The 19,692-nt window shown below is 33.8% G+C and overlaps 2 protein-coding genes across 6 annotated transcripts in view; one reads left to right on the forward strand and one right to left on the reverse strand.

Moving 5' to 3' along the window:
• pygo (pygopus family PHD finger) overlaps positions 1-13,394 on the forward strand; it is an 86,744-nt gene extending 73,350 nt beyond the window's left edge. Inside the window, exons 1-5 of one of the 5 annotated variants that reach the window (XM_011633370.3) lie at positions 4,238-4,697; positions 6,605-6,891; positions 6,978-8,000; positions 8,481-8,626; positions 8,709-13,394. In XM_011633370.3, the coding sequence (XP_011631672.2) occupies positions 6,676-6,891; positions 6,978-8,000; positions 8,481-8,626; positions 8,709-8,829 (1,506 nt within the window). In that variant the 5' untranslated portion in view covers positions 4,238-4,697; positions 6,605-6,675 and the 3' untranslated portion in view covers positions 8,830-13,394. Of the gene's footprint in view, positions 1-4,237; positions 4,698-4,743; positions 5,070-5,134; positions 5,295-5,365; positions 5,720-6,604; positions 6,892-6,977; positions 8,001-8,480; positions 8,627-8,708 lie in introns of those variants that run through there. The other 4 variants (XM_011633371.3, XM_011633369.3, XM_089081342.1 and 1 more) reach the window with 4 other exon arrangements.
• On the reverse strand, positions 13,165-19,575 carry LOC105423583 (tubulin polyglutamylase TTLL13-like). The gene is made up of 13 exons (XM_089081340.1): positions 18,754-19,575; positions 18,403-18,484; positions 18,048-18,338; positions 17,295-17,454; positions 16,982-17,082; positions 16,620-16,748; positions 16,326-16,551; positions 16,064-16,245; positions 15,527-15,755; positions 15,125-15,256; positions 14,547-14,900; positions 14,226-14,274; positions 13,165-14,144 (listed from the first exon to the last, which is right to left on the reverse strand). Exons 1-13 carry the CDS (start codon positions 19,031-19,033, stop codon positions 13,948-13,950), a joined length of 2,412 nt encoding a protein of 803 aa, XP_088937466.1. The 5' UTR covers positions 19,034-19,575; the 3' UTR covers positions 13,165-13,947.
• Between the last annotated feature and the right edge of the window lie 117 nt (positions 19,576-19,692).

Genomic DNA, 19,692 nt, shown 5'->3' on the forward strand with positions numbered 1-19,692 from the left:
ATATGGCTACTTCGCTTCTATCGCGTTATTCTTTAATTACGGCTACTTTGATTAATTTACAGTCGACTTTCTCTTGGTAAAGAGACATCGAAAATTCATCAACTGTTGCTGGCACACGATTATAACGGGCGCTTTAAAGAGCTCTTGGGAAAAAGTTATTATCAGGATTATGTTCGACAGGTGTGCCGTTTTCACTACCTTCTTTTTCGACTGAGTAACCGATCGCTCTTCGTGTAATTTGCGCAAATCGCTCGCTTTCTTATTCAGGCCACGCATATACCACGCGACAGATTGATTGGCGCGTCGTTTTTGTTTGGGCAATGTCGCTATTTGCGGAATCCGTTCGCGTAGGCAGTCGATTGCCACAACGAGCAATCCGCCGGTTGCACCCTCCGCCACCTCTGTTAGGCCCATTTGATTGTGATTCTTTTCCCGACCCTTTCTTTTTTTAGGACAGTATTGATACTGTTAAATAAATGGAATCGCAGTTTCGGCGCTTTTTATTAGAGAAAACACGTTTTGTTTTGAGTGGCAGTCTATTGCTTTCGAGCAGATTTGAAGCTTTTTTTTTTTTTAAACAGCGTATAATCTAATTCTTTTCTCTTTTCTCTTTGAATGTTTTTTATTGACTGAAAATGATTTTTGGTTGTGAAAATATGATTATGGAAGTCTTTAACGTTATTATTAAATTGTCTGTGAGAAAAGTTTCATAATTTACACTTTCGTGTAAGAGTAAACCGCTTTTCAAAAAGTCCAATGAATTTTCATGAATGGTCTCTCTTCTGACATTCCTACTTAATACGGAATTAAAAAAAAAAGAAAAAAAGAAAAAAAATGCGAATTCGTGATAATTTCAAATTTAAACAATCTATCTTCGCTTATTTTTAATTTGAAGTTTGCAGGTTTAGTTTGTATTTCACATTTTCTCAATATCCAAATATTAATAATGAAACGTAATTATCGTACGCTCGCGAATTTCACGGGACGAAGAACATCGTTCGATAATTGCACAACAAGAAAAACAAAGTATTACCTTCCAAATGGCCAATAGCCGTATGATTTACCCCACTTAGTGGACTCCTTCGGAGAAATTTATTAAATCCTTCCCTCGTCCTCACGTCTTTTGTCATACTCTGTCCTCGTCCCCGTCGAGATTCCCCCGGGATATCCCATCCTAGCTTCTTCCCCTCCGGGGATTGGCCCAGTTTTTCCACCTCGTTCGCGATGCTCCCGATTTGTACCACTTTTGCCCGGATGAAAACGGCGACTTCGGGATATATACTCTATATCCTTCGATAAAAATAAATCGCGAGTGCCCAGGCAGTTAATGAGATCGATAGAGCCGTTAACGTGAGCGGATAACGGGGGGCGGCATCCCCGCTTTTTCATATTATATAGCAGCCCCGGGAAAATGGCCGATCGTATTAATTTCGTCTGTCCGTTCGGGCAACAGATGGACAGCTGGTCTATATGAAGGATTTCTCTTTCGCCATGCGAAATAATGCACGTGTCGTAAACGTCACCGGCTCGTTTATAGACGCGTATAGACGTGTAATTACCAGAAATAAGCTACACGTGACACTTTGCGAGAAGATATAAGAAAAGAAAAAAAAAAACCTATCGTAAATCTTTTATTTATTTTCATCATGTAAACCTAACCTCATTTAAGAAGAAATGCGGAAATTCTTGATTTAAAATTACTGGTAGAGCTATATCTCTTTCTAAAAAAATGATCTTTCCTGATATCAATTCTCTGCTTCTCACATTTTTTTAAGTGCAGTGTTACATTATATGAAAGGAATAGTTTTGCTAAAATATCTAAAAATATACGAAGCAAATATGAATTTGAAAACAATTTTGTCAAGCCATCAAAATAATGAATGTAATAGGACGTTCGAATTAGTTGCAAGAACATTCCAAATTTTTTGAATATCATTATCATCTACATCAATATCTTACATACGATTGAATAAAATTATTTTTGGATTTATATTCAGCCAAAATCTTAAGGCTTGGTTAAAACTTGTAAAAAATATCACAAAGTAAGATATCTGTCCAATCACATAAAAGTGTAAAATAATTCTTGAAATAATGCTCAGCAATAATGGTCAGCTATCGGAAACAACTAGATCTAGCAATGATCTGGCAATTTCTGATAGCTTTCTGATATTTTTTACAAGTTTTAAGAATACGAAAATATCATGTTTTTAAGGGAAAAGTACAAGATAAAGCTATATACAATGCAAAAACGTCATTTTTACGTCATTTTTACGTCATTTCCGTCTCTGACGTCAAAATTCAATATGGCTGCAGAGAGATAACCGAGCCTTAAATATTGAAAAAAATTTCTTTCTTACACATCGCACCTTTGGGAGCAATCATTTTGATCGCGTGCTCCATAATTACGATAAACTTGTTCGGTGAAAATAGTGTTGAAATAAGAGAGCTAAGAGTTGGTGGTGATTACAATTCCGGGAACTATGTACACGTTGCGTACACAAGCAGGTAAAGTAAGCTAGGCGCTACGGGCAAATGTCCGAAGTGGATACCCGCGAGAGCTGTTTTCCAGTTGTTAAGCCGAGTTAACTCGCTGATGTAAATTAAATAATTAAAGCGGTGCGTGCGTGCATCTACATCACGTTCCGGGATCGCGAGACAACTTTGAGCTTGAGGATGCGGACGAAAGAGCCGCTGTGCGGAGTGTCACCGCGTGAATTTTACGCATCTACGTCAATCATGCACGACATGCGTACATCACACGTAACACGAACGAACATGATTTTACAGACTTTGTGCGGACCTCGTGCAATTTGAAATTCGACAATTTGTTTAAAATCTGAATCTTTATTCAGTCTCTCTCTCTTATGGAATATTCTTTCGTGCAGAATCTGCATGTTTAATTGCTCTTATGAAACCATATTATTATGTTAAAATTTAACATAGACCGCAAGATAATTTAATTTGATTTCTTGCTATAAGATAAAATTTTATACGTTGAATCTAATATTTTATGTATTATTGAAGAGAAAATATGAGACCTTATTTCTCGAACACAAGTCATTCAAATGCGCACTTTAAATATAATATTATTTATTATGCAATATAAATATTTATATTCGTATTCAAAATGAAATAAATTTTTCATGTTCGCTCTTAAGTTGCTCTTAAGATGAGTATTCTGAAGATGTGAAAAATGTACTGCGAAATCATAACACTCTCATGTAAGATAGAGGCAGGTAGAAATGCCGATATGCGATATTTAATTTAAGTACAGCTTAAATCGCAGTGATATCTAATGAAATATTCAATATTAAATATTTATATAGAAATAAAAATTATTCTCATCTCACATAATTCAAATATATATTTATTTTCAATATAAATGTAATTTATGTTATTAAATACATATAATTTATTTTCTAATGTTGAATATGATAATTAGTTCAAGATATTATTTTTTTAATTTCCTTTATTTATTCATAAAAATTTTAAATTGTATTGTATAAAATTATGTGTAATTTAAAATCGTGATGTTTCTAATATTTACAAATAAATATATTTATAAACTTTGAGAATTGAGAATATTCGGAGAATATCACAACATATATCTCCATATTTAAAATGCACATTATATATATGGTATTTTCTTCGAGAAAGTATAGGAAAATTTTAAAGCTTTGTTCTTACTTGTTTCCAAATTTATGACTGTTAAATCTTGTGTCCACGATGCTAGAAATCGATCCGAGATCTCGGACAGAGAAAAAATTGACCAATTGTAGTGACTATTTCCACCAAATGATCAATATAATTGGTCAATTTTTTCTCTGTCCGAGATCTCGAATCGATTTCTAGCATCGTGGACTTGTGTCTTTAGGAATCTGCGCATTATGAAATTTTCTTGCATAGTATAAAATAAAATACTATGTTTTCTAATAGTTTGAAACTGAAAACAAATCCTTGATTTAAATTTGGAAAATAGAAAATTCGAAATATTGAAAAATGAAAACGGATCTGAATATCTGAATGAATTTTAACTAAAAAGCGAGAATCGTCGGAATTCCGCGACAAGTTTCCTCACCGATCGCGGATCAACACGGGATCTGATAATTGCCGTTTATTGTCGGTCGGAGGAACTTAATCGCGTCTCTCATTCGGTGTTCTTCGCGCATCGAGTGCTGCGTCGGAAGATGCGACCAGTATCGCTATCTGGCGGACAAACGTGTCGATACCTAGTCACAAAAAGGCGACAACAGTGGCGCGGGGGGAGTCCGAGGGACACGCGTAACGCGACAATGGCGACCTGAGAAGGTTTGTGTGGCGTTTGCGATATCCCGCTCCGTTGGCCGTAGCCCCGCGACGTCGAGAGCGTGAGATTGCGTTTATCGCGGTTGTACACGCGCGTCCGTGAATGCGCGGCTCGTTCGCGCCATCGAGAGATGCGTTGTGCGCGAGGCGCGAGTCGGAATCGCGTACAGATATATCATCCGTCTCGCTGAGGCCAGGAGCAGCAGCGGCGGCAGCGCAGCAGCAACAGCAACAGGAGCAACGACGGTGGCAGCAACAACAGCCAGCAGTGGCGGCGGCTAGACGGCGATTCGGCGCGTCACGTCGATCTAGGATGCCGGCGTTAGTCCGGCGAAGAACCGGCCGTGCCGCGATGCATCCAATCGCGTCGTCGCGTCCGCTATAATGCGCTGGTGAGTCTAGGCGACGCCGATCGCGCGACGCATCGCATCGCAAGTCCGCGGAGTCCCGGCCGGCTTTTTAAATCGCTCGGCGCGCGATTCCACCCACATCGGGCCTATCTACGCGCCGCGCTGCGTGAACGTTTTCGCTTACGCTGCGCTAAGCTGCCGCCGCGCGTACACACGGCCGTGTGGTCAACCCGCGGAAGGCGCCTCATTACGGAGGCACACTATACCTCGACGGCGAGATCCGTGGTTAGGTTAGGTTATCTGCGAGAGACTGTAAGGTGCAGTTTGTGGTGCTCGTTTTTCGTGCCCGCCGCGCGACGGGGGTCTTCATTCCGTTTTGTTGTATCGCGAGCCTCTCTTATCGCCGTCTTGAAGGTACGATCGTGTCGCAAAGGCGCTTCTCTCACTTTCTCCTTCTCTTTCTCCGTGCTCCGTGCGTATGTATATTGGTGTATGATGGCGCGTGTACATGTGTGTGTATATTTGGTGTGTGTGTGTTTCTCTTTCTCTCTTTCTCTCTTTTTATCTCGTTTTCTCGATCCTCTGTCTCCTCATTTCGTGACGGACGAATGGACGAATCGCTGGCGCACACCACCCGAGGTAACGGTAGTAATTTCGTTATTTATATCGGTATATGTAAATATAGGCGGTATGCTACGATGTATAGATATGCGTACGGAGATCCCGAGGTTTCATGCATCGTATGGGTGTGTGATGTGGTATAGTGTTGTGCTGTGTGCGTGCCTGTGTATGCACATTTACGTGCGTACGCGCGCTCTCTTGCGCGCCAGCGTGTTTATAAATGATAAGTTCCGAGAGTAATTTTAATGGAACAACAACGCGATACGGATGTTTCGCTATCGTTCCTCATGACTGTATCGTATCCCCCTCCCCCCTGTACATACCAGGCTAGTTCGGTGGCTAGTTAATTGAATTTCCTGTCAATTTGTGACCACGACATACCGCGAATATAAAAACGGAATGTAGCTCTTTCAATTAAAATTTGTTCATATGTCATAGAGATGGTAATTATTACCCATTTTAGTCAATGTAGATTAACTTTAATCTCGGTTTAACTTACTCTGTATCTTTTCTTAACTCTAAGAATCAGAAAAAAATAGTAAATTAAATATCAAACATTATCTTAGACTAAAGTCGATTTATATTGAGTGGATGTTAATCAGTTTCTTGCAGACGGTATCTACACGATAACGTTCATTCAATTTCTCGCATTGTCAAGATTGAAGGACATATAAAGATATTTGCTGTAAAAATATCTTGCTCTACTTCTAATTCAAATAAAGAAAATATATGAAATACATAATGCAATTTTTTACGCTTATGTAAGAGTAGAAAAGTTATAATCTATATACATAAATATACATAAATATATATGATATATAATATGTATGTATGTGTATAAGTAATATATATCATGATTATATTTGTCTATATTATTACTTCTTATTTATTCGAGCTTTGACTTAATAATAATTTGATTTAATAACAAAATAAAATTGTTAAACATTTATCTATTACTACTTATTAATTTGGTTATTATTAGTTTAGGTCTTGTATATAAAATATTTCCTTGTCTCATTGAATGAGATAAGGAGAAAATGATAAAGAACTGATATATTTTATTTCAGTCAATCATTGTATATAGATCATTATATATATCAATGCATACAGTTGTGGATATGAAACTTTTCTTAATGTATTTGAACAGATTTAAATTAGCTATTATCTGCTAAAATCAATCAGCAAATATCTATGATTGATAATATACATATGTATTTCTAAAAGTAAAATTAATGAAATATTAAGTAATTTTAAAATACAATTAAAAGTTAAGTTACTTTTAAAATTTATCTGTATCAACAAAGCCGTTTTTGTTTGTTTCTTAACAGTGAGTCAAAAACAATTACTTGCCACGAAAATCCAGTGGTGCTGGCATGATAAAATAAGGGAAGCGAAGGAGATGAGCCACAATATTGCGGGCATGCCACCCTTTACAAGGATGCCACTGGGGGGTATGGGAATGGGTGTGAATATGGGTCCAAACGCCCCACATCCTGACTCTTCTGCTCATCCCCATCCACCACCGCCACCACCAGCTGGTGCAAATCCTAAAAAGAAAAGGCGTACAAATGCAAGCGTTGCCCAACCACCTCCGCAACAACCTCCATCTGTACAGGTATTTCAACTTGACTTTGTTATATTTGCGTTATATATTAGTACCATATATTATTGTTTTAATATTGATTTAATATTTTACTTTAGGACCTACTACCCCCACCTTTAACTGGTTACGGTGACACGATAGTGGCAAGTAATCCTTTCGATGATACTCCACCACAAACTACACAAAGCCCAATGATGCATGGCGCACCTTCACATATGCATCCTCATCATCCACATCATATGGGCGGTCCTCCTATGCGAGGCATGAGTCCGTTAACCTCGATAGGTGGTATGAGTCCTATGATGCCACATAATATGGGCAACATGAGTCCTATGGGTAATTCACCTATGACAAATCATATGAATCATATGGGTGCCATGTCTCCCATGAATCATGCTTCCATCGGAGGTATGAGCCCTATGAATAACATGGGTCCGAATATGCCTCCTGGTCCAATGAACACTATGAACAATCATATGAATATAAGTCATATGGGGAATTCGCAACTAAGTGGTCCACCCATGGGTAGTCCGATGAATAATATGAATAGTGGACCTATGGGTAGTCCAATGAACAACATGGGTCATAATATGGGTAGTCCTATGGGTGGACCTTTAGGTTCTCCAATGAACATGGGAGGGTCTAATCATATGCCTAATGGACCAATGAATATGAATAATATAAATAGCCATATACCGCCCAACAGTCCGTTAAATGGACCATCGCTAAACAACGTTAATAGTCCGTTAGGACACAATGGATCTCAACCTCATCCGAATCACATGGGAAACAATCTTAACAACTTAGGAAGACCTATGAATGGACCTATGACCACCATGAGTTCGATGGTATCGAATAACATGAATATGACTGGACCAAATCAGATTAACAACATGAATATGGGTGCTCCAGGAATGAGTAGTATGTCTAATATGAATATTAGTCATCATAATCAAATGGGAAGTCATATGGCAGGTCCAATGGGTACTATGTCTAATAATATGGGTGGTGGACCACCTATAGGACATCCTATTAATTCCATGGGAGGATCTATGCCACCACATGGGTTTCAAGGTCCGCCGGGAATGGGTCCAAAGCCAATGCCGATTTCTGCGGGCAAAGTAAGTTCATTTTTTATTAGCAGATTGTATTAAAATTAATATAATTATATTAATTCTTATAACTATATTTAATTATATTTAATAACTATATTACAAACCACATGAATTTATTGCGATAAATATTATCACATACTTCAGTAGTCGAATGGTTAAGACATTCGTACGGAAAATGAGTAATTTAGTAATTTCGATTCCTAGCTAGAGTAATATTTTTTGCAATAAAAATTCTGTTAAGTGGCGGATTAATCAGTTATCAAAATTGATCATTGATTTATTAAGAAATGAATCCAGGTATTGTTTTGAGTTACGTTGCAAATTCGATATTTAACGATATAGTTTGCAATATAAAGCATTTACCTTGAATTTATATATATTTAAGGAAATGAAGGAAAAATTATTTATTATTACCCTGTCTGCCGATCAATGCCATCTATCTTGTTGTTACATGAATTTATTTGCAATTTATTGATTTTTTTACAGATATATCCTCCAGATCAGTCCATGGTATTTAACCCACAAAATCCTAATGCGCCACCGATTTATCCTTGTGGAGTTTGTCACAAGGAAGTGCATGACAATGATCAGGCAATTCTGTGCGAATCGGGTTGTAATTTTTGGTTTCATAGGTGAGTCGATAAACTAACGATCTGTAAAATAATATAAAATAATATAAAACTAGCGTTTTATAAAAAAAAATATTTATTTTAGGGGCTGCACAGGATTGTCGGAATACGCTTATCAATTATTAACGGCTGAGGTCTACGCGGAATGGGTGTGTGATAAGTGTTTGCAATCGAAGAACATACCCTTGGTTAAGTTTAAACCATAACACTTCGTGTCCCGTCGTTTATGCGACGCTCGAGTGACTATTTGTTAGCGTTTATATGTGGTACACGCGCACATACACGTGTGCGATTGTGCACACACGTACACAACACACACCCTAGCACATGGTAAATATTAATGCACGTGCGAAGTCGTGCATTCAATATAAAAATATGCTATTTGTTAATAACTTAGCTTTAACTTGTTGAAATATTAGGATATCTTTGTAAGTTGTATGAATGAATATGAAAACAGAAATAACATTTAAATGTTTTAATTTTAAATCTATTTCGTATGACAAATGGATTCATACACAAAATTATTAAATTAATATATAATTTAATATTGAATCTTGGCAGATGATGAAAATAATTATCAAATCATTGTCAATAATTGTCACATAGATTTCTTATTTTAAAAATTAATATATAATATAAAACATTTAAACATTTGTGACCCGAGATATTAAAAAAAAAATAGAAAAGAAAATATTTAAATGTAAAATATTTAAAATTTATGAAGGCCCTAGTATTTTTACAATTAATTGCATTTAATTCGAAATTGACAGTACTTACATATTTGATATTATTACAAAAACACAAATATATTAGAGACGAATCGCGAACAATTCTGCATCGCCTTTGTTTCATCCTATATAAACGTTCCTGATAAACATCATAATAAATGTTATCATCTCTGCAATTGATATTTAGATGTGACTTGTAATGTCAATTTTTATCAAGAAATTGATTCGTACGAGTACCATTTGTCATCAGAGTTGTCGAGCATCAATTGTGATTTTGTTATTTCTGGAAAGATAATAACATCAATATAAATCACATTAATGTGTATCAATATGAGACTATATATACAGGACAGGTCATATATTACTTAAGTTATCTTTTTGATTTATTATGCAGGTAATGAATATATCGCCTTTATCAAGCAGATGATATATTTATTGTGATACAAATTATACTGATTGATTGAAGGTTGACATATAAGCTTGTCAATTGTCCTATTTTTATTGTTAAATCTACATGTTTATTAAATTTAAGTATATGACTTAATACAATCAGCATGAATGCATCAATGTCATTCAAAAAACGGAATTACACAAACACAAATGCAGTATTGGTACTCCCAGCGATATACCTAGAAATGCTGCAATTCTTATATTTTTGTATGTCACATTTTTAATATAAAGAAGACCATGATAAATTTTGCTTTAACATTTCTTATTTATTTTAATATTTTGACTTTTTTAAATATAACAAAACTAACTTTTATTTCATTAAATGTTTTTTTTTGTTTTTAATTAAAATGGAAAATAAAAGAGAATAAAAAAACAAATAAATTTGGCAGTAAGTTTTTCGTGTGCATGAGAAATTTGCATTCTTTTGAAAATATCTAATAATAGATTTGGTTGAAAAAATAATATCCACACTAGTGCATAAGTAAAGACTGTTATACATGTATAATGTAAAAACATATATAATTTTATAAAAGCATTATTGAAATTATTTATATAAAATAATTCATGTTTCTATAAACTAAGTATTTCATCAATCTAAAAGAAAGATTGCTTTTACATTTATGTACAACAGAATTGAATCTGCACTAGTATTACTGCAATTGAATTTGCCATAAGTAAACTGGATGCTAAGTTCAATTCTTAATAATTATTTTATTTTTTTATTATAACAAATGATTATATATTGTTGTCATGGTTTAATCTCTTGATTTAACTGCGCTTAAATTAAGGACATAAGAAATGTCTCTAAAATTGTGTAAAAAGTTTTTATGAAAATGTTTTATTTATGAAGTAATCTTTAATGAGATTGCTCACGCACATAGCAGGAATTTATTTGACTGATATTAACATGCAGGTTTTTCTACTGTAACAAAATTTTATAATCCGATAGAAATGAAATAGAAAATAGAATCAGTACGAACCTTTAACCTGTCTAGGCTGACATGCAAAATAAAATTATTAAAAACTAAAAATTACAAATACGAATAATGACTAAAATTACGACATTTTATTGGAATTGCGCCGCAAATTATTAATTTTTCTACTAGTATTTGCTTTTATGATTTATGATTTATCTGAATCTGCCGCTTATTTATAAAAAATAATATATATAGCGATTTCGAGTAGTGCATATAAAGATTATTGTATGCAAAATAACATAAAAGTATGCGTAATATATATATATTATGACACTGATATGTTGGATGATTGATACAAATTAAATCTCATTATTTGATACATTTGGATGTTTTATCGCTCAAAGTCGCTTATATCACATTTTGATAAATTAGCATACAGATTTTGACCTGTATGCATCTAATCGAATTCGTTATTTAAATTCAAGTTATTTTTTAAAATAAAACAAAGTAATGTTTTAAATTTATGGTAATGAATGAAATCTGTGCACACTTGACAAATTTAACTAACTAGCATAATCTTCGCATCTGCCAGATTTATCGATATAAATATTGACAAGAAGAATTGAGAAAAATATTATTGTCAGATTATTAGGAAAAACAAAAAAGAACTAAATTCCGTCGGCAGCTAATATAAAATTATCGTCTACGGATTGTATAGGTTTTTTATATGTATATGAAATATTAGCCAGATATATGTATATATTATATATATTATATATGTATCATTTAAAGCCTGTATTAAACGGAGATCTGATTTACAGCTAAAATCTTTATGAAGATAATTAATTGGTGTGTTTATTATATTTCACTCAATTGGATAAATTTATTAATTTATTCTTGTATGTAAAATTTATGAATTTAATTTTAGATCAAGAAATTTTGTAGACGAGTTTCTTAATCTAAAATTAAATTATTTTTATTTGTACTTTTTACTTGTTGAAGTCTCCGTATAATTCATGCCTTAAGCTTGTTTTACTATAATCGTTTTTAACACATATTACATGTGAGTAACATACACAGGATCCTACATAATGCTCATATTTTAGTATTACAACGAATAGGATACCATTTTCACATATTTTTCTATATTTTTTCGTGCGAAGAAGAAGGTCATGCTAAAATCTGTTAACATTGCTTTTATTATGAAAGTTAAAAATATGCAGGGGATTAAGCGATTTACAAAAACTTTTACACGACTTTTAACGTTGTCAACGGTCAAAGCAGCGGATATAATCATTTTCTAGTACAAAAAAGTAAATGAGGTATGTCATAAGTGATTATGTAATTTTTAAGAGGATTGCTATGTCCGCGTGACAACATCCATCTTGAAAAAAAAAAAATCTCTAATGATTTCTTTCTTCGTTGATAATGATTTGATGTGTTTTAAGATGACAGCTTAACCCCCTCTTGTAAAAATCTGTTCAAAACAAATGCATTTTATATGTGTCCAACTATTTGTCTCGTTGCACTTTCTTCAAATGCAGTTACCTTTATTTTCAGGAAGTATGTGTATATACCGTGAAACGTGGCGACTTTTTAACAGAGATGGAAATATTTCGCATGAATATATATATATATATATATATATATATATATATATATATATATAAATATATATATACATTTACGATCTTTTTTTTATAAGCGGTATAATGTAGGCTATCATATAAATATCTATTGACTTTATGTACATAAGCCTTTCTATATTTAAGATTTAATATGGTGGGAATCAAGCGAGAGAGAAACGCGCAAATATTCGCCGCAGTCACATAATGATTTTATGTAAATAATATATATCACGTTAAAAAAAAATGATTCCTCGATCGTAATGTGTTGGATGTATTTCGCACTAATTCTTGTTCTTAGAATGAAATAACATAGCACAGTTTGCAGTCGATGGGGCTGACGTTACATCACCTATGTACGTGGATTCTGCGAAGTGTTGCTATTATTTTGCATTTGCATTTTATGATCGAAGAGGGAAAAAATTGTAATTTCGAAAGTTCAACCACGATTTAGAAATTTAAGAAAGAGCGACCTACGATTCTTATCGTTGCCAAGTACACCGCTTTATACACACATACAGACATACACACAAACACATATACAATATTATTTTGCATAAAATTATGGACTATTGTTATTCCAACTTCGGAAACTTTGGAAAAATTTTGAATTCTCGATTATGTCATAATATTCTCTTTAGAAACACGTTCACCGTAGGTTCGATTGCGACACAAAACGCGATAAGAATAATAGATTAAAGAAAAAAAAAAGAAAGAAAAGAAAGAAAATACGAAAAGAAGCTGAAGCGTAACGGCAGCGGTGAAATGCCGTGACGTGAATGCAATATCACGAATGGGGCAAAAAACCAGCACGCGTCAAATTGTTCATAGATTATTTTTTATCATGTGAATACAGAATATATATCAGCAATAAAAATTGTTATACATATTATAGACTGGCGTACATATGTGTGTATGGCCATTTTACATACGCATCGACGCGTACCTAATTCCCACTCTTAATATGCGACATGTACATGTTCACTTATACATCTATTGTACATATTTATATGGTACTTTAAATAACAAGTCGATACATTGTTGATTTTTATATTACTGTTCTCTACCTTGAAATGGCATCCACTCACACATCGAGCATGGTCCGTTCGTTCATTGGATTTCCGAATACTGATTGTCTCATTTTATTTTTTTTTTTTTTTTTTTCAATTAAAATTCTTGTCACAGAATTTAGACGAGATTTTCTTTAACGCGACTAAGCAATTATTTTATCGAATATATTATGTAATATATTTAATGATATATTTCAATATTATATAAATCTTATTGTTACTAATCTTCATTTGTGCTCGATATTTTAACAAAATATATTATAGGGTTAACAGCTAAATTTTTTCTAGTCGATTTTATATCGATCGCTTTTATACTTTGGAAAAGTATTTCTTTTATTATGTAACATGTTTTTTTTTTTTATCCCAAATGGATGTCAATTTCATTCTCAATGTTAAATGATAACTCTAAAAGAATTTCGTTATAACAATTATACATGATAAATAATTACGATTTAAATTATATAATTGAAAATTTTTAATTATAAATTATTAAGAAGTAATTTAGATAGTAGTAGATAAGTGGCGCATTTCAACTTACTTAGATTTCGATGGATGGGAAGATTCTCTTCTTTCGAGTGTGTGCAGCCGCACAGTATTTGTTAATGTTCTAACAACGTGTGCTTTTGTTACGCGTCTCCTATGATTATTAGAGTGAATTTCTTCTGTCCACAAAGTTTGCGGTATTTTTGGACGCATGTAAACAAGTGCCTCGTTACACGTTATCCACAAGCCTAAATCAAGAGAGTTAAATATGTATAAAATTCGATAATGATTAACAAAATAATGATCGTGATAATACAGGCAACGCTTACTCCTATTTAAATCGTAGTTTTTCATACACTCGTGATTCGTCATTTTCTGCTAAAAAAGAAAAATGCACATATTTTGTTTACACTACGCTAAGCATTCTTTTTTTAAGTATAATATGCAGACAAATTTGATTTTATCATGTTTATTTTTATCAATTCAGATTACTTTAATTTTCGGCTTAATTTTTTTTTTTTTTTTTAATTTTTAAAACTAAAAGATAAGTGGTAAGGTTGAATCGAGATTAATCTACATTGGTAGAAACGGACGTATAAGGCAAGTGTTTCGACTGACGAAAATATCTGATGAAAATACGGAATATTTACTTCATTTCCTCTGAGGGAACATTGCTGGTATTGGTACGTGACTGGCTGTGTGGTATCCAGATGGCCGTTTTGGCGACGTTGGGTCTTCTGCGAGGAGGAACACGTGCTGTGGTTCGTGTTTGCATGTAATCCCAGCCTGCCATACAATCCGTACTTTCTCTCGTCGGCGGGACGTAACATGCCGTTTCTCTTCATCGCCACGTATATCTGCTCGAGCATGCCGTAGCTCTTGATGAGAAAATCCCTCTGTGCCAGGGCCGTTATTCGTTCCCTTTCCTCAGACTCTGATATGATTTCAGGCTCGAAGGAGTATAGAGTGTTGGTAGGAGATTCCTGTGCGTCCTGTTTATTGATCTGCGAAAAAGCGACGTTTAATATGTTTGTACAGACGAAGGAAAAAATCCCTTCTCTTTTTCAACTTCCGACCGAGTCGTTATATATTCTAACAAAAGAAAATTATTATTTTCTATCTAATTTTTAACAATAGTTTTTTTACGAGGCTTTTTTTCACGAGGCAACGAAGCATTCTTTTGTGCGAATAGCAATTAAAGAATGAACTGTACGATTTGAATCAGTACGTTTTTCCTTAGTCCTCCTGCGAATTTGCTCTTCTCTTGGAATTTCTTTGGTGTGTATAAACTTTCAGCGCTAAACTTTTGTTCGCTCCATTTCCCGACTATTCGTTTGCGTTCTTTTTCCTTCGTTTTCAACTAAAACCAGATAAAATTATTCATAAAAATGAACCAATTAAAAAATAAATAATTAGCAGTAATCAAGTCAGAGTCTGATTAACGTTAAAAATTTGTTTACGAATAAATAACGAGCAGTTTTATTGATGCCAATGTCCGTCCCTTATATTTCAAAAAAACAATTTTATGTTATTAAAAAATTAATTAATATTATTTTGATAAAAGTTTTACGATCGTTATAATTTCGTCTACCAATTTTAAGAGTTCAACTATAACTGAGGAAAAATGTACCTCATTCTCTTCTCTCTCAATTCTCGACGCTTCTTCTCGTGCTCTTGACGCCACCGTATCTTGGAAAACGGAAAGCGCATTCTGCGTGAAGAAAGACTGGTATTTATCTTCGTCACATGGATAAATTCTTCGAAAATTGCCCATATGGTCGTCTTCCCATTGAAACTGTCTCTGCATGTAATCGTTCTCATTCCTCTCGGATTTTATTGAAGTTGTGTCGTAAGTTTGACTACACATTGTAACATTTCGATCTGTTATCAGGCTTCTATTATAATAAACACGATTTATTTTTATTTTATATTATTAAGCTATTTTATACAGCCAAAACTTGTGACGGTTTAATGTACTAATTAAATTCGGCTTTAATTTCTATATTTTTATATTTTTATATTTTATATTTTGGTATTTGTGTGTTGCATAAAAGATATCTATACATTATGTTTTATCAAAAAGTTATGAAAATTTTGTTATTTTAACTAGTATTTCTTCTATTTTCTAGTACTTTAACTAAGATAGTTAATCTAATATTTTACTTGCCTAACATCCTTTCCGCTTAAACCTTGAAGAAGTCGCTGTTTGATTCTTTTTCTGTCTTCTTCTATTATTTTCTTTTTGTCACACTGTTGTAGATTTAATATATCGAAGGTGTCCATCAACAACCCTTCCTTTACATCTTTGTCTATTTGTGCATCTGTATGAAAGCTTGGCGAATGATTTACCTGATACATTTACTAAATTTAGCGGATATTTAATAATATTTCCTTTATCACTCTCGTCACTCTCACTCTCAAGGGCTTACCTCAAGAAGGTAAGGTTTCAGCTTCCAGTCGAGCAAAATGTCGAATCCCAACAACTCGAAGCACGCGCAACTCTTATCGTGCATCGGAAAACACGCGTGATAACTGTGCTTCAATACGGGATACGCGACGATCACAGTTTTAATTATAATCTCGTCGATTTTGCTCCACAGTTCGTCCACATTGACATCCTTCGTTTTTAAACATTTGTTTAATGTCGATACCTTTCTGCAAAGCTGCTATTTGAGTAGTGTTTTATATGTATTATTAATGTATTACAAATTTTTTACATGTACCTCTTGCTGCCAATCTCGTCGTCGATGATATACATTCGGCTGTGTTTGTTAACGGAATAATTCGTCAAGTGCATGAACATGTTCGAAGTATTGTGACCGTTCGGTTCTTTATATTTGCTCGTCGCAAATCTGAAAACGCAATAGTTCATATTTTTCTTTATATCAGAATATATCATTTTGCAAAATAAATATATATTTATAATTTCTGATAATTCAAAAATATTTCGTGAAATATATATATTTTAATTAATTAATGATTTTTAATTTTTAATTTTATTTTAATTAAATATATATTTGAATAATATTTAATATTTGTTTCTCGAAATTTATCTTTTAATTATAAGACATCGAGTCTATCTTACCTCGCGAGCCCTTCGTTGTACACATAGATCCTGAGAGGGTTGCATGATGTAATTAGTGCGTAAATACGTAGATCAAATTTGTATCCGTCTATTAAGAAGGGCTAAGAATGTGATAAGAAAAAGGACTATGCATTATACTTGATTTGTAACTATGCAACTATGAAATTGGTAACGTAAGTTTTATTTATACGATTATAGAAACTCTTAAAATAAAATCTAAATCTCAGAGAATCTTCATGTAACAAAAAAAAAAAAAACATACAAATGAAGTTCTGCAAGTGATTTTTTTGAAAAGAAAGATTTATTTTCATACCCTTGCAATGTACACTTGACAGATCAAGCGTTCGCTTGACAATTTGATGTCCTTTAAATATTTCGTTAAATAAATACCGCGTCCTTGACAGCCCATATCTGGTTTAATGATAAAGGTTCTTGACCTTCGTGTCTTGGCATAAGCGGTCGCATCGCCATAACTAGAAACCAAAATCCAGAGATTCCGATCTGCTTACACATTCATCGGCGTCAGGAAATATTGATTATTTCTTTATCGCCGTAATGGCGAGCCTTTGGAATTTATGACCGAGAACCCGAGAGCAGTCATTCGGAGAAGCAAAACAGAATTACTCACACGTACAAGTAGCTCGCGCTTATAAAATAGATAAGAGAGCTTTTAATCGATAAATCGCATTCTGACATATGAAACTGATTCGTGGAATTGCAATATGATATTTCACCTATATAATTATAATTATGAAACAATATTTTCGGATGTCAAATTCCAATTACATCCTCCAAGGCGAAAAATGTGTAAAAACACATTACGCAAATGTATTTAAATAATATTTTATCTGCAGAGCATAAATTTTGTAGAAAATATTTTCGTAGTAAACATAATAACATTGCAAAATTGTACGGTTTTATCTTGCACAATTATTTAAATTTTCAGTGCATATATATATATATATATATAAAACATATATATAAAACAGAAAAAATTATTTTAAAAGAGATAAATGAATTATCATCATTAACAAAACTAGTAATAAAAAAATGTGTATTGTCTTACTCGGTGGGAAAGCACCAAGTTTTCGGGAAAAAGTTGTAGTCTTTCGGAAACAATTTCTGCATGCGGTTGAGATTACGAGCGAGGAGATCCTTTCTACATATCTCCGTCATCCCGGGAAAGTGATTGATCCTTTGGAATCTCTTCATGTCCTTAGCGCGTTCCACGCTGACGCTTAAGTCGGTCCAATAGAGATCCCAGCTGCTGTCCTCCGTAACTTCTCTCATACCGAAGCGAGCGGCCACACGCCTTACCACATCGTACTTGCAATTCGCCGTGCAGATTGTTAAAAATCTGTTTTGTTAAATCGAAAAATTAGTTTTGCCTTCCAAACGAAACGTGCAGAACTTTACGGTACCTTTGCTTTCTCTTCTTAGTTTTCGACGTTTCTTCCACGTCCTCCTTGCGCCGTCCTGAATCACTTTGCTCGGGTAACGCGTCTATTCGGAAAGTTTTATTTACGAATTACAAAATAATAATCAAATATAGATAACTTGGAAGATTGGAAGCATATTCAAAAAATATTTTCAAAATCAATAAGTTTTTAAAAAATTAATCGTCACGATTATTACTGAAGCACGAGTGAAAATTTTGGCATTTTTACTATGCTTATAAATCCTGTCTATTTTTTTGGTGGATTTATTATTAAAATGTGATTATTTCGAATTTTATCTTTATCTTTACATTTTTATCGAGATCAAATGAGTACCTGTATTATTGTCTGGGGTAATCTTCCAGTAGTGTCGTTCGAAAGCATGCTTAGCAACGTCTGTTCTCTCGTTTGTAAGCGGTACAACATTAGAGGAATCGTTTGGAATTACGATGTATTTTCTATTTTGAAATGCGTGCTCGCAGAATCGCTTCTTGAAGTTGATATCGGACTCGCCGACGCATTGGTCGTCTGTCACGTCCTCTTTTCTGGAATTATCGTCTTTAGAATCGTGCAATATCACCAGCGGACGCTTACCGCTGTACTCGACGACATTCATGACCGTTTTCCATTATTCGATTATTTTTAATCGCGCTGTCAATCAAATCCACGTCAAACTCGATCCGAACATAATCCCTCTCGCATCCGCATTTGCCGCGTAGATGCGATAAATCGTTAATCGATACATTACTAATCTTCTGTAAATTGACATTCAAATCATTGATAGATTCTTTTACGGATTTGTCGCTGCTTGTCGCCCGTACTTAAATCTATTTATATTTAAATAAACTTTACCTCTTTCAAATTATAATTCGTTTTAGTTTTAAATATTTTAATTAATTATAAGTTATTATTATATTACATAAGTATTGCTAAATATTAAAAAAATATATATATATAATTATTTCTTTCAATTAGAAATTAGATTTAAATTTATCGAACAAATCGAACTCATATCGTCCTGAGGAAAGTATTTTTTTATAACACGAACGTACCTGTCTATTTTTCTGTTATTTCGGCAACGGTAGAACGTTAGATGTCTTCGCGAGTTAAAATCCGCGGCCGATATAGATCGTACTGCGACTGGAAAGACACGCGTCACCAACGTCTGGGTTTACGCGACTACTGCGGCACGGTCGACATGTAAGGTATCTCGGTAGTTAGTTTGGTGCTTTAATTACAGCCCGACGACCATATTTAGAAATTGTACAGTTACGG

The sequence above is a fragment of the Pogonomyrmex barbatus genome, unplaced genomic scaffold, assembly GCF_055798465.1.
Source record: "Pogonomyrmex barbatus isolate J1 unplaced genomic scaffold, ASM5579846v1 scaffold4, whole genome shotgun sequence".
Taxonomy (NCBI): Eukaryota; Metazoa; Arthropoda; class Insecta; order Hymenoptera; family Formicidae; genus Pogonomyrmex; species Pogonomyrmex barbatus.